Source organism: Herpailurus yagouaroundi, unplaced genomic scaffold, assembly GCF_014898765.1.
Source record: "Herpailurus yagouaroundi ecotype Mexico unplaced genomic scaffold, PumYag 100, whole genome shotgun sequence".
In the NCBI taxonomy this organism is placed as follows: Eukaryota; Metazoa; Chordata; class Mammalia; order Carnivora; family Felidae; genus Herpailurus; species Herpailurus yagouaroundi.
Genome location: NW_024412391.1, coordinates 79,514,922 through 79,532,334, shown reverse-complemented (window position 1 = coordinate 79,532,334; position 17,413 = coordinate 79,514,922). Strand labels below are relative to the sequence as shown.

General features: G+C 39.8%; 1 protein-coding gene and 1 long non-coding RNA gene across 2 annotated transcripts in view; one reads left to right on the top strand and one right to left on the bottom strand.

Moving 5' to 3' along the window:
* The window catches only part of FBXL13 (F-box and leucine rich repeat protein 13), a 214,648-nt gene that overhangs the window by 193,431 nt on the left and 3,804 nt on the right, over positions 1 to 17,413 (top strand). The window contains exons 19-20 of the mRNA XM_040472848.1: positions 5,026 to 5,160; positions 10,327 to 10,490. Of these exons, the coding sequence (XP_040328782.1) occupies positions 5,026 to 5,160; positions 10,327 to 10,490 (299 nt within the window). The remainder of the gene's footprint in view (positions 1 to 5,025; positions 5,161 to 10,326; positions 10,491 to 17,413) is intronic.
* Positions 1 to 17,413, bottom strand: part of LOC121028838 (uncharacterized) — a 28,028-nt gene that overhangs the window by 7,572 nt on the left and 3,043 nt on the right. The window contains exons 2-4 of the long non-coding RNA XR_005789461.1: positions 11,662 to 11,737; positions 10,372 to 10,502; positions 3,942 to 3,999 (exon numbers count right to left, since the gene is read on the bottom strand). This is a non-coding gene — a long non-coding RNA (uncharacterized LOC121028838). The remainder of the gene's footprint in view (positions 1 to 3,941; positions 4,000 to 10,371; positions 10,503 to 11,661; positions 11,738 to 17,413) is intronic.

Here is a 17,413-nt window from a genome sequence, read left to right as displayed (position 1 = left end):
TAGCACATGACATTTCCTCATCTGAAAGCCTTCAACATATGGAAGATAGTGAGGATGTGCTCTCAGGGGTCTTAAATGGCAGACAATATTGTTCTAAGACCTCTCTGGTTCCACTGCTGAGAGGCAAAAACCAAGATTTGTAAAGGGTGCTATGTCTGTCAAGTACTTTTGGAGTACATTATCTTCCAATAAGCCTGTGAGATAGGTTAACGGTTGTTTCCATTTGCTTATAGATGAGACAACTTGAGGTTAAGTAACTTTCTGAAGATCACAAACCCAACTTCAGGCCCCTTAAGTTTTCTGCTGAACCAGTAACCTCCCTTGATTACATCATCTCTTAGTTCATTACCCCCCAAATGGGAGATCAAAGCAGCACCGATGGCTCATGAACTCATTATTTCCTAGAGATCTTTAAATGGAAGAGGTCACAGGAGGACAGTATGACTTAGCCCTCGGAGTGAAAGTTCTGAGTTGCCATTTTCTTGGGAAAGAATGAGAAAGAGAACAAGTGGAGTGGCTGGCTGTGTAAACAGAAACCTATCAATTCTTTCAGGCTGATTAGTATAGCTTAGATAATTTCCCTGCCCTTCTTATCCCAAAGAAACCCCTGGGGAAGTGCCAGGTAACTGGGCCACTGGGCACCCATTTAATTTTACTTATCTTAGAAAAATGGAGAAAGTGTAGGTTATCTTACAGTCCACAAGAGAAATGCCTGATTGACCTTTGAGTAGCCCAAGCTGGGCTTATTTTTATTTTGGAGATAGAGTCTAAAACCTGAAACTATTCTGGAAATTTCTCCCCACAAATTCTAACTCAAGGGTATTTTTTTTGTTATGCTTTTCCAGGTCTTCTTTCCGATATACGTTCTCTTTGAGTGCTTACCCTTTCTGTTGTTTAATTTCCCCACATTTGATCTCTTTTTATGACTACTATTTACCGACTGCTTACTATGTGCCAGCTACTGTTCAGTTGCTGTATTCATATTAACTCACTTAATTCTCCCTACAAATCCATGACGTAGGTGTCATATTAAGGTACCATGTTATTCTCCTGTTGCAGATGAGATCATTGAGGAATTGAGAGGTAGGGTAATTTATCCAGAGACACAAACTTCTAAGTGGCAGGATATGAACTTAGGCTGGTGGACCCCAGACTCTGTGCTCTTAGCCACCTTCAGAACTGCAGTTATTAAACAGGGTGTGAGGAAGGACTGGACTTAGTGTCCTAAGAGCAATCTATGGGAGCTCATTTTCCTTACTCCTGTGCTAAGCAGCATTTTCCATTCCCTTCGGACACTCTCTCATCTTGAACCTCTTTTGCATGCTAGATGTTGGGGCCGCAAGAGTTAAATTAGACATGGATTCTGCTCTCAAGAAGCTGCAGTCAATGCAGGAGATAAATTATGTAAATAGCTACAATACAAGTAGAAAGTGAGAAAGACAAAAAAGTTAAAAGCTATAGGGATTTGGAAGAGGCATTTCTTCCAGAGGAAGGAACTGGGGAAAAGTTTGTGGAGTTAGCCACATTTGAGCTGGCTTGAACTACAGCTTATCTCCCAAATCACCATATAATTCGGTAACAAATTGCATCATGAAAGCATCTTCGGAAACTCCTGTTTTAGGTTTTGGCCTTTGCCCTTTAAGAATCCCCTCCATATTTACTAAGCATACTGAGAAGTATGCTGAGCCTTGCTCAGCCTGGTTTCCCTGGCAGGGAGAGTGGGAATACAGGAAAGGCATTTTGCTAGCAGTGAGGCGTTGGGCTCTGTAGAATTTAGTTCTGGTGGCAATGCCCAGATTTCCCAGCTCAGTGTGCCCTGGCCACATCTACATCCATCTGCTCTAATGCCTAGTGAAAGCAAGTCTATGTTTGGTAGGATATAGGAGGCCCAACAAACTGAAGTTTTGAATTCAGTTTATAACTTAAAATTGTAGACGTTGTACTTTAGCCTTTTTTTTTTTTCAACGTGTTTTTATTTATTTTTGGGACAGAGAGAGACAGAGCATGAACGGGGGAGGGGCAGAGAGAGAGGGAGACACAGAATCGGAAACAGGCTCCAGGCTCTGAGCCATCAGCCCAGAGCCTGACGCGGGGCCCGAACTCACGGACCGCGAGATCGTGACCTGGGTGAAGTCGGACGCTTAACCGACTGCGCCACCCAGGCGCCCCAGAAAATGGTTTTTGACATTACAAGATTTCCCCAAGATTTTTAATTGGGAAAAAGAAAAAATGAAGCAAATAGTCCAAAAATGGGTATGCACCACGAGGGGGAGCTTTTTTGAGACCGACAGCTGCCACCTGTTGAAGTGGCTTAAGTCAGGATTTTGGCAGAAGTACATTATTGTGACAATCAATAAATGTTAGTGGAACTCAGTCTCCTCTACATACCCAGTTTAGGAATGTAGTCAGTAAGCCTTCCCACACTATGACTCAGCTGCGAAGATAGACAGAAGAAATGATTTAAAGACATTTGGAAGTTTTCTTCAAGATTGTTAACCCACAGCAAAACTGGTTGATATGTGGGATGGGAGCCAAACTTGATAACTTTTGTATTTTCTCCCCATTTTCACTGTAAAATATTTCATCTTAGAAGAAGGTTAGTCTGACATTTTCTAGGAAAAGAAAATCAACAGCATTGATAAATATATATGAATCTGTGTCACTGGAGCCAGAAAAGCATAAAATAATCTTATCGGTAGGGGAGAAATGGAATTTCATGAGTGGTTATGTTGAAACATGCCTGCAGACTTAACTTACTTATGACTTATATGTGTCTTAAGGAAAATGTGAATTACAAAGAGAGGAGAGGGTCTGACTGACCTCTCAGATCTGCACTGACTTATGCCAAGCATAAAGCCTGAGACCAGTCTTTATGCCTCAGATTTTCCATGGATGAAAATGCTACCATGAGAGTATCATAGACCTTCTAATATGTTTTTATGTTATTCTTTAATTTTAAAACCTCTGAGAAAGTTCAACTTCAAAGACTATTAGAGGTTTGTTTTTTGTTTAAGACTTAAAGCAGAACTGATTCAAGCAGTGCAAGACATTGACAGATGTTACTGAAAGGGTTTTCAGACACTAAGTGCCTTGAATCTCCCTTCAAATTTTGTTTCATCTTTTAATAAATTATTCTTAGTTTAAATATTCCTTCCCGCCTTGAATTTTCTATGGTTCCCTGAACTCTGTCCATTTTCTAAGTAGAAAACAATGTTACCTTACTCCTTGTGACATAAGAATTCCTGTATCATTAAAACAGAATTCTTTATATTCTCGAAGATGCTTATAAAGGATGGATCAACCAACTAGTATTTATTGAGAACCTACTGCATCCTATATATGATCTTGTGAAAGAGGGTATAAAAAGCTAGCAGAATTCCACACAATACCTCTGAGAGACTTACTGCATTCTCATTGAAAAAGCTGTTGAATCTCCAAGCTGAGATTTAAGACCAATCATTCCAGTCCTTCAAAGTCAGATTCCCCTTGCACCACCACTGGGCATTCTCTCTATGCTTGATTATCTCCAATGACAGGGACGTCACTATCTCATGACAAGCTGCCCTTTCCAATTTTTGTCATCACTTAGTTGCTAAAGAAGACTGATCTCCATACGAAGTTAGCCACAATACAGGAGTAAATCAAATACTGTAACTGCTGAATCAATTGAAGAAGACAAATTCTGCATGAGGTCAGAGGAAAAAGGAATCACTGTTGGCTATTCTGGTCAGGAAAAGATCATGATTGAGGGTTAAATCACCAATATCTTTTAGTACTATTTTTTACTTCCTATGCTAAACTGCCTCTCATGGAAATTTTGCCTCTTTTATAACTTGCTAAAGAAAATAGTGGGCTGACTAGTTTTTTCCAGTCTTCCTTAGGGCTAAAATGATGGGAAACTGGCATAGTCAAGTGGGAGGGAGGCCCACTGGTTGTCTTACCTCTGGAGTCATCCTGATGGCATCAAGTGATCCAACAGCCCAGGTCCTTCCCTCAGTTCTGAAAGGAAAATGACATGTAGTCCAATGGACATCCATTTTTACATACAAATAAGCAACGCCTTATTAGTAAGCCACTAGTTACTAAAATCTAATATTAATGGTAAACTATCATTTACTGAAGTCTCTAATTTAGTACTTTAAGAATTTGAGCTGTTTTCCAATAAGGAAAAACCTCTAAAGTGACTAAGCACATGTTGATAATTTCTAATTTTTATAATTTGGGGGAGGGACTTTTGTTAAGTACAGTATCTGGAATTGGTATATCTGGAATTGGTCATGTTTCTAATTCCTATTCATCTTAGTATATTTTTACAACAGCAATTTTACTTTTGTGGATCATTTTGTTTTTGTATAACTGCTTGGTTGTAAACTTTTTCCTCATGGATTCTTCTTATCACTCAGTTCTTGTCTTTATTTAACTGAAAAGTGAGAATGAAAATTAATAACTACTAAGGTAAAGGGAAGAATTTCCAATTATTTCCAGGATTTTTCTAGCCCTAGAAATTTCAGATGAACATTTTGGTATCTCAGAACAATGCTAGAGGGTGGATATTATTTTCCCTGATTTAAAAAAGAAGAAACTAAGGCTCAGAAAGATGGAGTTGCTAAGGTCTGCCTGATTCCAAAGACCGTGGTCTTCCCACTACATTACCCCACAGTGTCTGCCATCTAATTCTCCCCTCTAGATTCTTTTCCTCCACTCATTTGGCTGAATATAACTTTAATAATTACTAACCATATGGGTAAAATCTCAGCGCTAATGTCAGGAATACCAAATTCCGCTAACAGGAATTTGTATACTACTAAGCTGTTAGGCTGGTGTGTGAATATCTTTTGTTTTTAAAAAAAATGGATGTAATAGCTTTTTCTTCTTTTTTTTTTTTTTCAACAAGATGTAACACATCTATACTTCAGGGACTGACATGCATACTAAGCAAGCTGCTGTGGGTAAGATGGCTCTAGATGAATAAAGACTAAGAGAAAAAAAAGAAAAAAAAATCTTTGACTTTGAAATTTCTTGCAGGCGTTCTGCAAAGGCTCACTGATCTTAGAACACTTGGATGTCTCTTATTGCTCCCAGCTGTCAAATGAGATTATTAAAGCACTGGCCATTTATTGCGTTTCCCTCACATCTCTCAGCATTGCTGGCTGTCCAAAGGTAAGTGCAGGAGTCAGAGCTCAGATGTGTCCAGTTGAAACACAGACAAGGAACCCAGGCAGGGTAGCAGTCAGGGGTCAGTGTCATCATAGAATTTGTTTTCTTTGCTATGCCTGAGGTATTCATTACATTTTTTTTCTCTTTCCTCAACTGGGAAATGGCTTTATGATTTCATTTGTGTTAAAGTAGAATTTTCAAAAAGTTAAAACAATTCCCATTCAAATATAAAAACGTGTCAAGATTTATGAATTCATTAATGAGAGGACCAGCAAAATGGTAAAACCAGATCATACAGCATTTGATCAAACTGGATATTTATAGGAACTGAAGAAAAAGAATGTTGGAATATGATTTTTAGGTTAGATCCAAAGGTGGTTAATGTCCTATAAGGTAATAAATCCATAACCTTGGATTTATAGTTTCTACCAGAAAGAAATAATTTTCATCTCCCATGGACAAAAATATTACAAGTTATAACATGTAACTTCATCGACTTTAGGCCCTAACCGGTACTAATTAATATGCCAAACAAAGACATAATTCCTTATAGAATTCCTCTGGTGAGCCTGTTAAAGATGTTCCAGTATGACACTGAAAATACATGTAATCATCTTCATTCTTATTTCTAGTGTTTGATAATTTTTTTGACATCTGTTTATAAAAGAAATATGCACTTATTGTAAAATCTCTGGACTACATATAAAAACAAAAAGGAGAAACTAAAAATCTGTTGTCATACCACCATCCAGACATAACCAGTGTTGGCATTTTATACTTATCTTCTAGAACTGTTTCTATGTACACAGAGATTAGAAATAGTTATAGAAGGTTTGTTTTTGTCTTTTTTTTTTTTTTAAGAATAGAATCATACTTTCCAAAAGACATTGTAGCCTACTTTCTTTTTCTTTATACACTATGGACATATTTCCATGTCAAGAAATAGAGATCTCTGATTCTGGATTAATACGGTAGATTGAATATACACATAAAATTTGGTTCCCTCTTAAAACCTTATAGACCTACAGAAGAACTGTTGGTAGGGAAAACAGAAGAGACAAGATCAAGAAAGTTTTGGAAGCTTGAAACCAGATCGACCAATAGAATTTAGCAGACAGAGGCAGTTTTGAATCCTAAGCCAGCAACAGAGAAAACTGTGGGGGAAAAGATTGATTTATACCATGATCTTCAAACTTGGTGGCACTGTTTACCTTTGGAACTGGGTGGAGAGGGTGGCTAAAATAAGGAAGACTGGGTTAAGAGTTCTTGAGAAGTAGACAGATCCTAGATCTCCTCCTCTACCTCACACCTCTGGGCAACTACCCTTCTCTACCTTCACCAAAAGACTGGATACTTATTTCCTAAATTTCCCAGATTTCTCAACCCTGGCATTATTGATATTTTGGATGAGATAATTCTTTTGTAGTGGGGGGTTATTCTGTACATGGCCCTGTAGAATGTTTAACAGCATTCTTTTTTTTAATATGAAATTTATTGTCAAATTGGTTTCCATCCAACACCCAGTGCTCGTCCCAAAAGGTGCCCCTCCTCAGTACCCATCACCCAGCCTCCCCTCCCTCCTATCCCCCATCAACCCTCAGTTTGTTCTCAGTTTTTAAGAGTCTCTTATGCTTTGGCTCTCTCAACAGCATTCTTATTCTCTACCCACTATATGCCAGTAGCACCAGGTCCCCTCCACCCCCTTATTGTGACAATAAAAAATGTCTCCAGATAATGCCAAATGTCCTCTGGGGGGCAAAATTGCTCTATTATTTGTTCTACCGATAGTAAAATAGTGGCTTGCTGGGCTGGAAGATACCATGCAAATTCAGAGTTTGAGTACAACAGTGAAAACAGGAATTCAGTGACTGAATGCCAAATGCAGAGACACTCAACAGCTATTCCAACATAGCATCCAGAATGTGGCTGCCAGACCTTTCCCTCCAGGCAGGAGACTGAAAGCCTGTTCTCTGGAGACTCTGACTAGCACAAGATGAAAGACAGAAAAATATTGACATTTGGAGGTTTACCAACTAATAATCCATAGAACCATTGAAGCTTTAGGTAGAGAAGGCCCACATCATACACATAACCCTTCCAATCAGTGTGTAGCCCTTCTGCTATTAATAAATAGCAGACAGCCAAGGATTACCAGACATAATAGAAAAGCCTCTAAAGTGGAAGATAAAGACCAAAACAAATTAATAGGAAAAACTTGGGGGAAACAAAATATGCAGAGGGAAGAAAACTAAAAAGTCTTTTTAAAAAATCCTCAGAAACTATATGACCATTAACAACCTGTTGTCTTCTGTTGTGCACACTGATGGGCTTCTTTTTAGTAAAGCACCACCCGAAATCTCAAGATACCCTGCATTCTAGCTTGTCTAAAAAGTCAGCTTCTATGTGGTTAGTGGATTAACTGAAGGATGCTAGAAACTCCTAATTCCTCCATAGTTAACTGTGCTGTAGTAAGGAGGAGAAGGCAGTGGGGGGAAAGATGTGGTAAATCATGACAAAATTAATCTAGAAAGTTCACAACAAAATTCTTGTTTAATAATGTACTTGTTTAGAACTAGAGAAACCAAATGCCTTATTGGTCAGCATCATCTGGCTCTAGAAGTAGGTCAAGGAACTAAGCATACTTAGCCACACTGACCATGGACCCTCTGCAGCGTTCTTGTTTTCATTGCACACAGACACGTGGACACATGGGCAACACATGGCTCACTGTGAACTGCCCTGGCCACAAAGCAGATGCAGATGGGGGCTGGGCCTCTTAGTGGCTCTATTAATTAGAGGGGAAAGTAGGAGAATAAGAGAAGTAAAGACTCTGGTGAGAATAGGAATTGGGCAGAGGATTTTTTGTTTGTTTGTTTTGTTTTTGCTTTTTGGTAAGGAGAAGCTGAGGGAATTTCTTCTATACACTGTGCAGTGGATACTGTCTTGCAGCCTAGAAACTAAGGAGGATGTTACACAAATAAGATATTATAAAACAAATCACCCTATATCAAAGATCTAGCGTGAAAAAAAGGAAAGGGAGTAAATTATTCTAGAACCTCAATGTAAAAGAGAAGAAGGGTTTAGCTTTACTACCACTGTGAGTCAAATAAGTATCTTCATTCAGAAGATGTGGTGACCATAATTTGGGCCAATAGGAATACTCCTCATTGAGAAATCATAAAGCTATGGTCCAGTCTAATATATTCTACCTACATTGGTTTTTTAAATTAAATTCAATTAATTTTTAAATTCCAGTATAGTTGACATACAGTGTTATATTTCCACCTACATTGCTTTTGATGAGCTATAAAACACATTAGTGTCTGGCTCATCATCCTAGACTAGGTTTCTCAAAAGCCCATGGGTCAATCTTGCATGGTCACTTATCCATCTCCTGGAAGGCCAGCTTTTTCTTGCAACCAGCCAACCTCCAAGGTTGGTAAGTAGTACTGTGACCCCACCCTTCCCAGTGCTAAAATGGGAATAATAGAATCTCTGCTCAGTAGGACTGAGATCAGGACTGGGAGCTAAGAATTTACCCAGTCACCTCCACCTCTAGTTCCCAGCCCTATAAGTCCCAACAACATCTGTTCAGTCATTAAACATCTTGAGCTTCTGATCTACAGGAAATGTCAGGCTCCTTTTTCACTCCTTCAGAATCAATAAAACGTAGTGCTCTGATCTCTACCTGTCCTGGACTTTTCTATCACCTCATTGTCTTGCCTATAATTCTGAGGGCTTTTTTTCCCCCCAATGACATCAGATCCTCAGAGACCAAGATAGTATGGCAAGAATGTATGGAGGTATTTTTGTGAGAATCAGGCACAATGTTAAACCTTGGTCCTGAACGTGTTCTGAAAACAGGTCATGCTTAGACAATGACAACATCTATTTTCCAAACTTGGAAAGTGTACATTTCAAACTGAAGAGTTTTCTACATAATTTCCTCAACTTTATATTAAGAACAAGAGCCAAGCCTCATGGCATGTGTTTTAGAATGTTCAAACATTTAAAATAAGAAATTAAATCCAGTTGGAAAAAAAATTCCTTTGAGGAAAGTAATCTCACTGATTTCACAGCAAGTCTTAGTACAGCTGTGAATTCAAAAGCTAGACCTTGAGTAAATAAAATAATCTAAGAATTAGAGAGTTGAATTATCTCTGTATAACATCTGGGCAAACTCTCAAGATATTGGAACCCTCAGCAGAATTTCTCAGAGTCAGATTCATGCAGTGTCTGTGGCTTCTGGTTTCTTCCCCTGCCTACAAACATCTGTTTCATCTACTTGTCCTCTTCCAGAACCATTTTACTCTACACACAAACCAGCAGAGATGTCCAGATCCCTTCTCATGGCAATTTGACCTTGTCTGTGGTTTAACTTCAGGGAATATATATATTTTATAGCTTTGCAACATGTTATATTATTAAACTTAGTTTTCTAAATTGATGATGCCTTAGAGTGGATTTCAAGTTTAAAGCCAAATTCCATTACTGCGGCATTTCATAAATTGTTCATATTGGTGTGACGGGTATTACTAAGGAAATTTTGATGAAGTTACCCATCCAAAATAGAGAACTCTAAATATGAAAGTTATAACAGCAAGATCACAAGGTCTATTGCTGCCACCTGAAACATAATTTTAGTGTTCTGGAAATAGTTAAATCACTAACGTGCGTTATAGGCCCATCGTGTGACAAGCTGGGAAGGGTTGTGATTCTGTTTGTTATGGACTCAATTTTTGTCTCCCTCCCTCCTGCCCCCCACATTCATATGTTGAAACCCACATTCTCAGTGTGACAGCATTAGGAAGTAAGGCTTTGGGGAACTAATTAGGCTTAGACTGAGGTCATGAGTGTGGAGCCACCATGATGCAACTACTGTCTTTATAAGAATGGGAAGAAATTAGACCTGTCTCTCTGCCTTGTGAAGATACAGCATGAAAGTAACCATCTGCAAACCAGGGAGAGGGTCCTCACCAGACCCTCAATCTGTGGGCAATCTCATCTTAGACTTCTCAGACTCCATAACTGTGAGAAACAAATGTCTGTTGTTTAAATTATCCAGTCTGTGGTATTTTGTTACAGCAGCCCAAACTGACTGGTTCACTGTTCTTCCCTGGGATGGAGTTCATGGGAATAATCAGTACTTCACTTTGGCTGTGTGTTCAGATTACTGACTCAGCGATGGAGATGTTATCGGCAAAATGCCATTACCTGCACATTTTGGATATTTCTGGTTGTGTCCTGCTTACTGACCAAATGCTCGAGGACCTTCAGATAGGCTGCAAACAACTCCGGATTCTTAAGATGCAATACTGCAGACTTATTTCCATGTAAGTATGAACCTGAAACATGAAAAGCTTTGAGAACTACTTTCTGAGAAAACAGAATACATGACTATGGCATTCGTAATACATAGTGGCTCTCAGAGTTACAAAGTTTCATTTTAGTTTTTGCCTAATTGAAGCCAACATTTTGAGTTGAACCAGGGGAAGCTCTCTTTTTTTTTTTTTTTTTCAACGTTTATTTATTTTGGGGACAGAGAGAGAGACAGAGCATGAACAGGGGAGGGGCAGAGAGAGAGGGAGACACAGAATCGGAAACAGGCTCCAGGCTCCGAGCCATCAGCCCAGAGCCCGACGCGGGGCTCGAACTCACGGACCGCGAGATCGTGACCTGGCTGAAGTCGGACGCTTAACCGACTGCGCCACCCAGGCGCCCCGGGGAAGCTCTCTTCTAAAACTGTCTTTGTAGTTTCGTATCCCTTTCCCACTGGCCCTTCTACTTCAAGGACTTCTCCTTGCTTGACCATGCAGGTATTCAAAGCCTTAACTCTGCTCTTATAGAACTGTCACTATTCTTTCTTTACTCATCTCTCAAAATACTTCCAGTCAGTCAGTCTCCTCTAGGGGTTAAAAATAATTAGATTAAACCAGTTCACAATTAATTATAAATTACTAACAGTTAATCCTAAACCACATCTCTCTCAAAGCTATTTGCCTGATGGTTTTTACTCATTTAGGGATTTCCCTTAGGAGTGAGGTCAGAGTAAAGCATTCTGGCTTGACTGCTACAGCCCAAGTGCTGGTTCCCTCAATCTGCAAAATGTTTCCACTGAAATAAAAGTTGGGGAAATGAGCAATATACACAGGTAGAAGTTCTCAGGTGTCTATCCCGTGAGTTTTTTTTTTAATTTTTTTTTTAAGGTTTATTCATTTTTCAGAGACAGAGAGACAGAGCATGAGTGGGAGAGGGGCAGAGAGAGAGGGAGACACAGAATCCGAAACAGGCTCTAGGCTTCAAGTTGTCAGCACAGAGCCCAACGCAGGGCCCAAACTCACGGATGGTGAGATCACGACCTGAGCTGAAGTCGGATGCTTAACCGACTGAACCACCCAGGCGCCCTATCCCATGAGTTTTTAAATATAAAGCAGTTATTTGCTACATTGTGTAGTTGTTTTCCTATTGACTGAGAGTAAAAATGTGCAAGTAGTTTTAACTGACCTGATGAAGTTACCTGTAAAGTCTTCAAAATGAAAATTCTTGACCAATTCTTGAAGGTCTGGTTCTTTTCTGCAGGCTGGAAAAGTGAATACTAAGAATTAATATTATCAATTATCTAAACACATATATTTCGCAGAGGAACTTGCTTAATTAAGTAGCCCTGGCATGAGCAGAACCATGAGATCTGGTCACTTGAAGCCTGAGGAAGACAATGGTTCCTGATCCAAGGCTGTGTATGTTAAATTAAAACGAAAAAAAGAAAAAAGGACACAAAAATTATTACTTGTAAAATAGGCACTGCCACTGGGACCAGTGGGCCCACAGGGAGGACGGCAGCCAACTGAAGTGGGGTCAGAAATAAAGAAGCAGGTCTTTGAAAAATTTTGAAGAGGAGTGGAGACCCAACCCTCCCTAATAAGTCTGGAGATGACTGATATGGGTGTGATTAACTTCATTGAAAGAGGCTATCATGAAATACGGTCCTAGGAGTCCCTGCCAGCCTTGTCATATCATTAAACAGTGAACTTTGGGTAGATGGCAATGAATGAATAACATATTACACAAAGGAGTCTGGCTTCTAATCTTTTGATTGCATTTTGATAATCACTAGTTTGGGGAGATAATATCACTGAACTTCTAATAAGTGGGATTTTAAGTAAGAATGAAGGAGACTTTCTGGCATAGGTCTCTCTGAACCTAATTATGGTATGGATGTTAAAGTGTGATAAATAATGGTGTTTGGTTAGGGAGACCCAAGATATCTAGTAATATCCTAATGTTGCCTGTGATGGGCTCACTCTCCTCTTGCAAGGTGACTAGGTAAAAAAAAATATGTGAAGAAAACCAAACAAGGCAAAGTAAGATTTTACTAGAAGCTAGGCTTAACCACTAAAACTCAATGCGAAACTCTAGTTAACTAGTTGGATCTATGAAAAATTCCTTTACCTAAGCTAGGACAGTGAAGTCATCTTTTGTTTTCTACCACCAAGCCTGGCTGTCCCTACTAGCAAGAAGCAGAGATATGGTCCTAATGCTTAGAAGGGAACTGGCTTGTCTGTCCATCTCATCGTCTAAAAAGGCCAGACTACTTCAGTCTCCCTCATAGCCCCACCCCTGCTAAGCTCCAGCAGGAAAGAGGCCTAGAATGCTCTGATTCTATCTTTGTCTAGCAATAAAGAAGGGCAGTCCCCACAGCAGAGTGGTTTGGAGAGTCCCAGCATTTGGACTAGTAAGGTTCCAAGAGTGCTTGTCTTGACTCCCAACTTCTAGGACAGGGTACTGTTGTTTAGCCAAGGAGCTCCCAAGATACCTGGTCCTGAAAACTTTGATTAGAGAAGTGGTAAGGCCTGGCCACTTGCAGCTGTTTGGAGTCAGCTCTGAGGACTTTAAAGCAGCTTCCTTCTCTGCTCAAATCCTTGGTGGAATTGGAAATGCTACACAAAATATGTGGCCCCTTCAAGACTCAAGTTCATGATGTTGTTTAATCCTTTGCTTATCTATGTTCACTCTAAAAAAGCATAGTTGTTTGCTCTTACCAGGGCTAATGTGGCTCCCTCAACTGCAGTGGCTATTTTGTCTGGGTGAAATGGAACATTTGGTAGTTGAAATAGAGGAAATTGTTCATACTTGGGAAGACGTTCAATGACTTTGAATCACAAAGTGTTGAACTTCCACACATTTGATTCCATTTGAACATGAAAATATTGTATGATATGGCTCTTAAAATCCAATTACTGCCATCAGAAGAAACATTTCTACGTACAAATCACCCCATACTCAATGGAATCTAAAAATATTGCACAAGCTTTGCAAATCAAAGATGTCTGTCCCACTGAACTGGGGGAGTAGCAAACTTTTGGTCAATGAGAAAATTAGCTACAGCTCTTTTGCAAGAGAGCTTCCAGCATAAGATATGCTATCATTCTACTAACCCCAGAGCCTGAAGTGATCCCAACAAGTGGTTCCAGAGCATCATGCTGAGATACAATCTAGGCTCCTTTAACTCAAGGAGAAATAAGTAGCAACTATAATCATAAACATGAAAAGAATATCTAGTTGTTTATATTTGAAACAATTGTGTACAACCAACATTTCAACGTATGGCCCTTTGTGGGAAAAACAAGAAAGGCAATACAAAGGAAGAAAAGCATAGTGGGAGAGAGGGAACAAGACCCAAACAATGGTCTCCACAACCCAACAGAGTTTGAACCACAAAGAGGTAAAAGAAACATTAAGTCTATACTTAGCAAAGAATAAAGGGACCTTTCTGACATTTTTGTGTCTGGAGTCTAAAACTTTCAACTCTAAAGAGATGAGTAGAGTCTTAGTGGCCTGGAGAGCCCAAACAGCAATACAGAGATTTCTTGAAGGCCTCTGTAGCAGTTGCTGGCAGCATGGATTATTACACAGGCACCCTGAGAGATCTCTGTTGCTAGGAAATAAAACCCTTATCAGAGTTCTCTTCCCCAGCTCATGGAAAAATCTTTGGGGAAAGACCTTTGTGATCGGGAGCTGTATTAGTATGAAAAAATATATTGCTTAATAATTATTTTTTGCCATGTATTGTGTTAATCCTATTTTATGTTGACTCTCTCATCTAATCCTCATAAATACCCCATTACTATAAAAATGAATAAGGAAATTGGTTTAAACAGTGTAAATAAGACCCAAGGTCAAACAAATAAAAGGCAGAGCTATACTTTGTACCTAAGCATTACTATATTGCTCTTTTGCCTTTAGCTATTCTCAAGCTTTTTTTTTAAAGTTCAGACATTCAAGGGACTTGATCACTAAGGGGAGACATGTGTCCTATTGTACCCAATCTACTCACTGATGCATAAATTAGAGAGGCTGCTGATTACCAGCATTCTTTGTGTTGTCTCCAACATTCCCCCCTTTTTTTGCCTACTCAAGAAACTAGAAGGAAATGTGCGTGAGGGCAAGCAATATTTTTATAAGAATAACCTTGAATCCCCTATAATATATAAAAACCAAAAATCACCTACAAACTTCAGTACCTTATTATTATTAAACATCTAATGTTTCACAACTGTTTGTGGCATAACATTTTGAAAATCATATCCTAAATTAAAAAAAATTTCTTTAATGTTTATTTTTGAGCAAGTGACAGAGTGCAAGCAGGGGAGGGGCAGAGAGAGAAGGAGACATAGAATCCAAAGCAGGCTCTAGGCTTTGAGCTGTTAGCACAGAGCTGGACATGGGGCTCGAGCCCACACACCACAAGATCATGACCTGAGCCAAAGTTGGACGTTTAACTGACTAAGCCATCCAGGTGCCCCTGAAAATCATATTCTATATTGATCCAGAGAAACCTGTTTCACCAGGTTAAATGAGTAATGATGACTACCACTTCAGCATACTGGATTCAGTTCCCAAATCATCTCCTACAAGGTCCAAGGACCTGGGACTCACTTAGGTCCAGCCAGAGTGGAAGGTAGTCAAAGGATTCCATATGTACTCTAAGAAATTTAGAGTACACAGTAATTCCTAACTATACATTTTCTTTTCAATATTTCCTAGCTTCCATATATTGACCCTACCAGATACCAAACTATTTTAAGAGAGAGAGAGAGAGAGACAGAGACAGAGACAGAGACAGAGACAGAGTGAGTTCTTTTTGGCAGGAATATTCAGTTTCTAGATTTTCAAGTTCCCTGATACTTTTCAAAAGTGCGTGTGTGCAAACACACAGTAACACAGGATGTGTAAAAAGAGTTCAGAGATATTTGCTGCCAGTCAGCATGCTGGTCTGTTCTCTTGGCCAGGTCCTCAGCCTTAGGAGTCAGTCCATAGGAGGATGCCAAAGGTCTGAGTAAGGTGGTGAGGATAGCTAGTTCATGGGCTAAGGATTTTGTAAAAATTTTTTTTTAATGTTTATTTATTTTTTGAGAGAGAGAGAGAGAGAGAGAGACAGAGTGTGAGCAGGGGAGGGGCGGAGAGAGAGAGGGAGACACAGAATCTGAAGCAGGCTCCAGGCTCCGAGCTGTCAGCACAGAGCCCAACAAGGGGCTTGAACTCACAAGTTGTGAGATCATGACCTGAGCCGAAGTCAGATGCTCAACTGACTGAGCCACCCAGGCTCCCCAATGTGCTAAGGATTTTCTAAAGAGTGGAGAGGACGTGGATTTCAGAATAGTCTATACTGGCATTCAAATCCTAATAATAATCCCAGATTTGTTCCAGGTCAAATTCAGATTTTCAGTTTTTCCCTAGGACTACTCTTGCTGTGAAAGCATACATGCTTTAAGATAGGCCCTAGAAACACTCTAGACCACAGAAAGCCTTAACCTCCTGACATTTGAGACTAGGGGAAGAAGGGAAGGGAAGGAGGGTTTGAGACCTGATCCTTTGTTCCTCTCTGGTCTGTGAGCATCACCTCCAAAGATCAGGGGACCCTTGGATGTTTAAGTCTCAGTGCAGCTGACTATGGGTAGAACAAGAGCGTTGCTTATCACTAAGAGCTAAGGTAAGGGTGGCAGGGAGCCAAGAAATAAGGGGTCGGCACCTCTAACCCTTATGTTGTTCAAGGGTCAACTGTATTTCAACAAGGGAGGACATTTTTCATAAGAACTTTATCTCCTGTGTTTCAGAAAAGGAAGGAAGATCCCTCCCTGCCCCAGCAACAATGCTCTGACCACTACTTGTAACCAATGAGAAACTGCCACAACCTCAAACTCTTGTTCTTTTCTAATAAACTTTTGTTGAAAACAGCCCTCCCCAATTTCTCCCTGAAACCTAATAAAAGCTGACCTTCCCTTTGTCTTTTTGGACTTGGCTATGGTTTACCATAGCGTGCTTGTCCCGAATTGCAATTCCTCTGCTATACCCAAATAAGCTGGTTTTTTTTTTAATCTTAAATAAAATTGCTCTTTGCTCTCCTTAAAGTTAACAGCTTAAGGTAAAATTGGGCACTTTCCTCATAGCTAGTGCTCAATATGCAGCTCATTTTGATCTTGTCCCATCACATTGCATTTAATGAGTACTCTTCCCTATGCATTCCCTACTTTTTTTTGTCTATACTGAGGATTCAGTATCCCCAGCTTTCTTGTTATTTTCTCAAACTCCCATTATTTGCCCTAATTATCATCTAATTTATTGTGGCTTGTAGCTGACTAAGGATCTGTATGACCCAATATTTATGTTACCAAGTTTAGCGTTAAGAGTATTTATCCTCTTACCAGTTATCTAGAACTCTCAGAAATTATTGCTCTTCTGAGGCCAAAGGTTACATATACTTTGGTCAATTACTTACAAATCTTTTACTCCCCAAACTCATCCTTTTTCTAAAGGTCAAGACCATTGTTGCCTATAGTTGTAGTTGCCTTATCATCAGTAGCATCGAATCATTATCAACAACTGTTAACTACAGTATGTATGTCCAGAATGATGCAGTTTGGCAGGCAGAGGGCAAGTGGGTGTTGGAAATAGCAACCTAAGAATGCTTCAAACCTGCAGAAGATAAGAGACCTAAAGGGCTTCCTTGTTGGGATAAACTGCTGAAAGTGTCTTGGTTTTTTTTTTTTTTTTTTAATTCTTTTTCAACGTTTATTTATTTTTGGGACAGAGAGAGACAGAGCATGAACGGGGGAGGGGCAGAGAGAGAGGGAGACACAGAATCGGAAACAGGCTCCAGGCTCTGAGCCATCAGCCCAGAGCCCGACGCGGGGCTCGAACTCACGGACCGCGAGATCGTGACCTGGCTGAAGTCGGTTAAGTGTCCGACTTCAGCCAG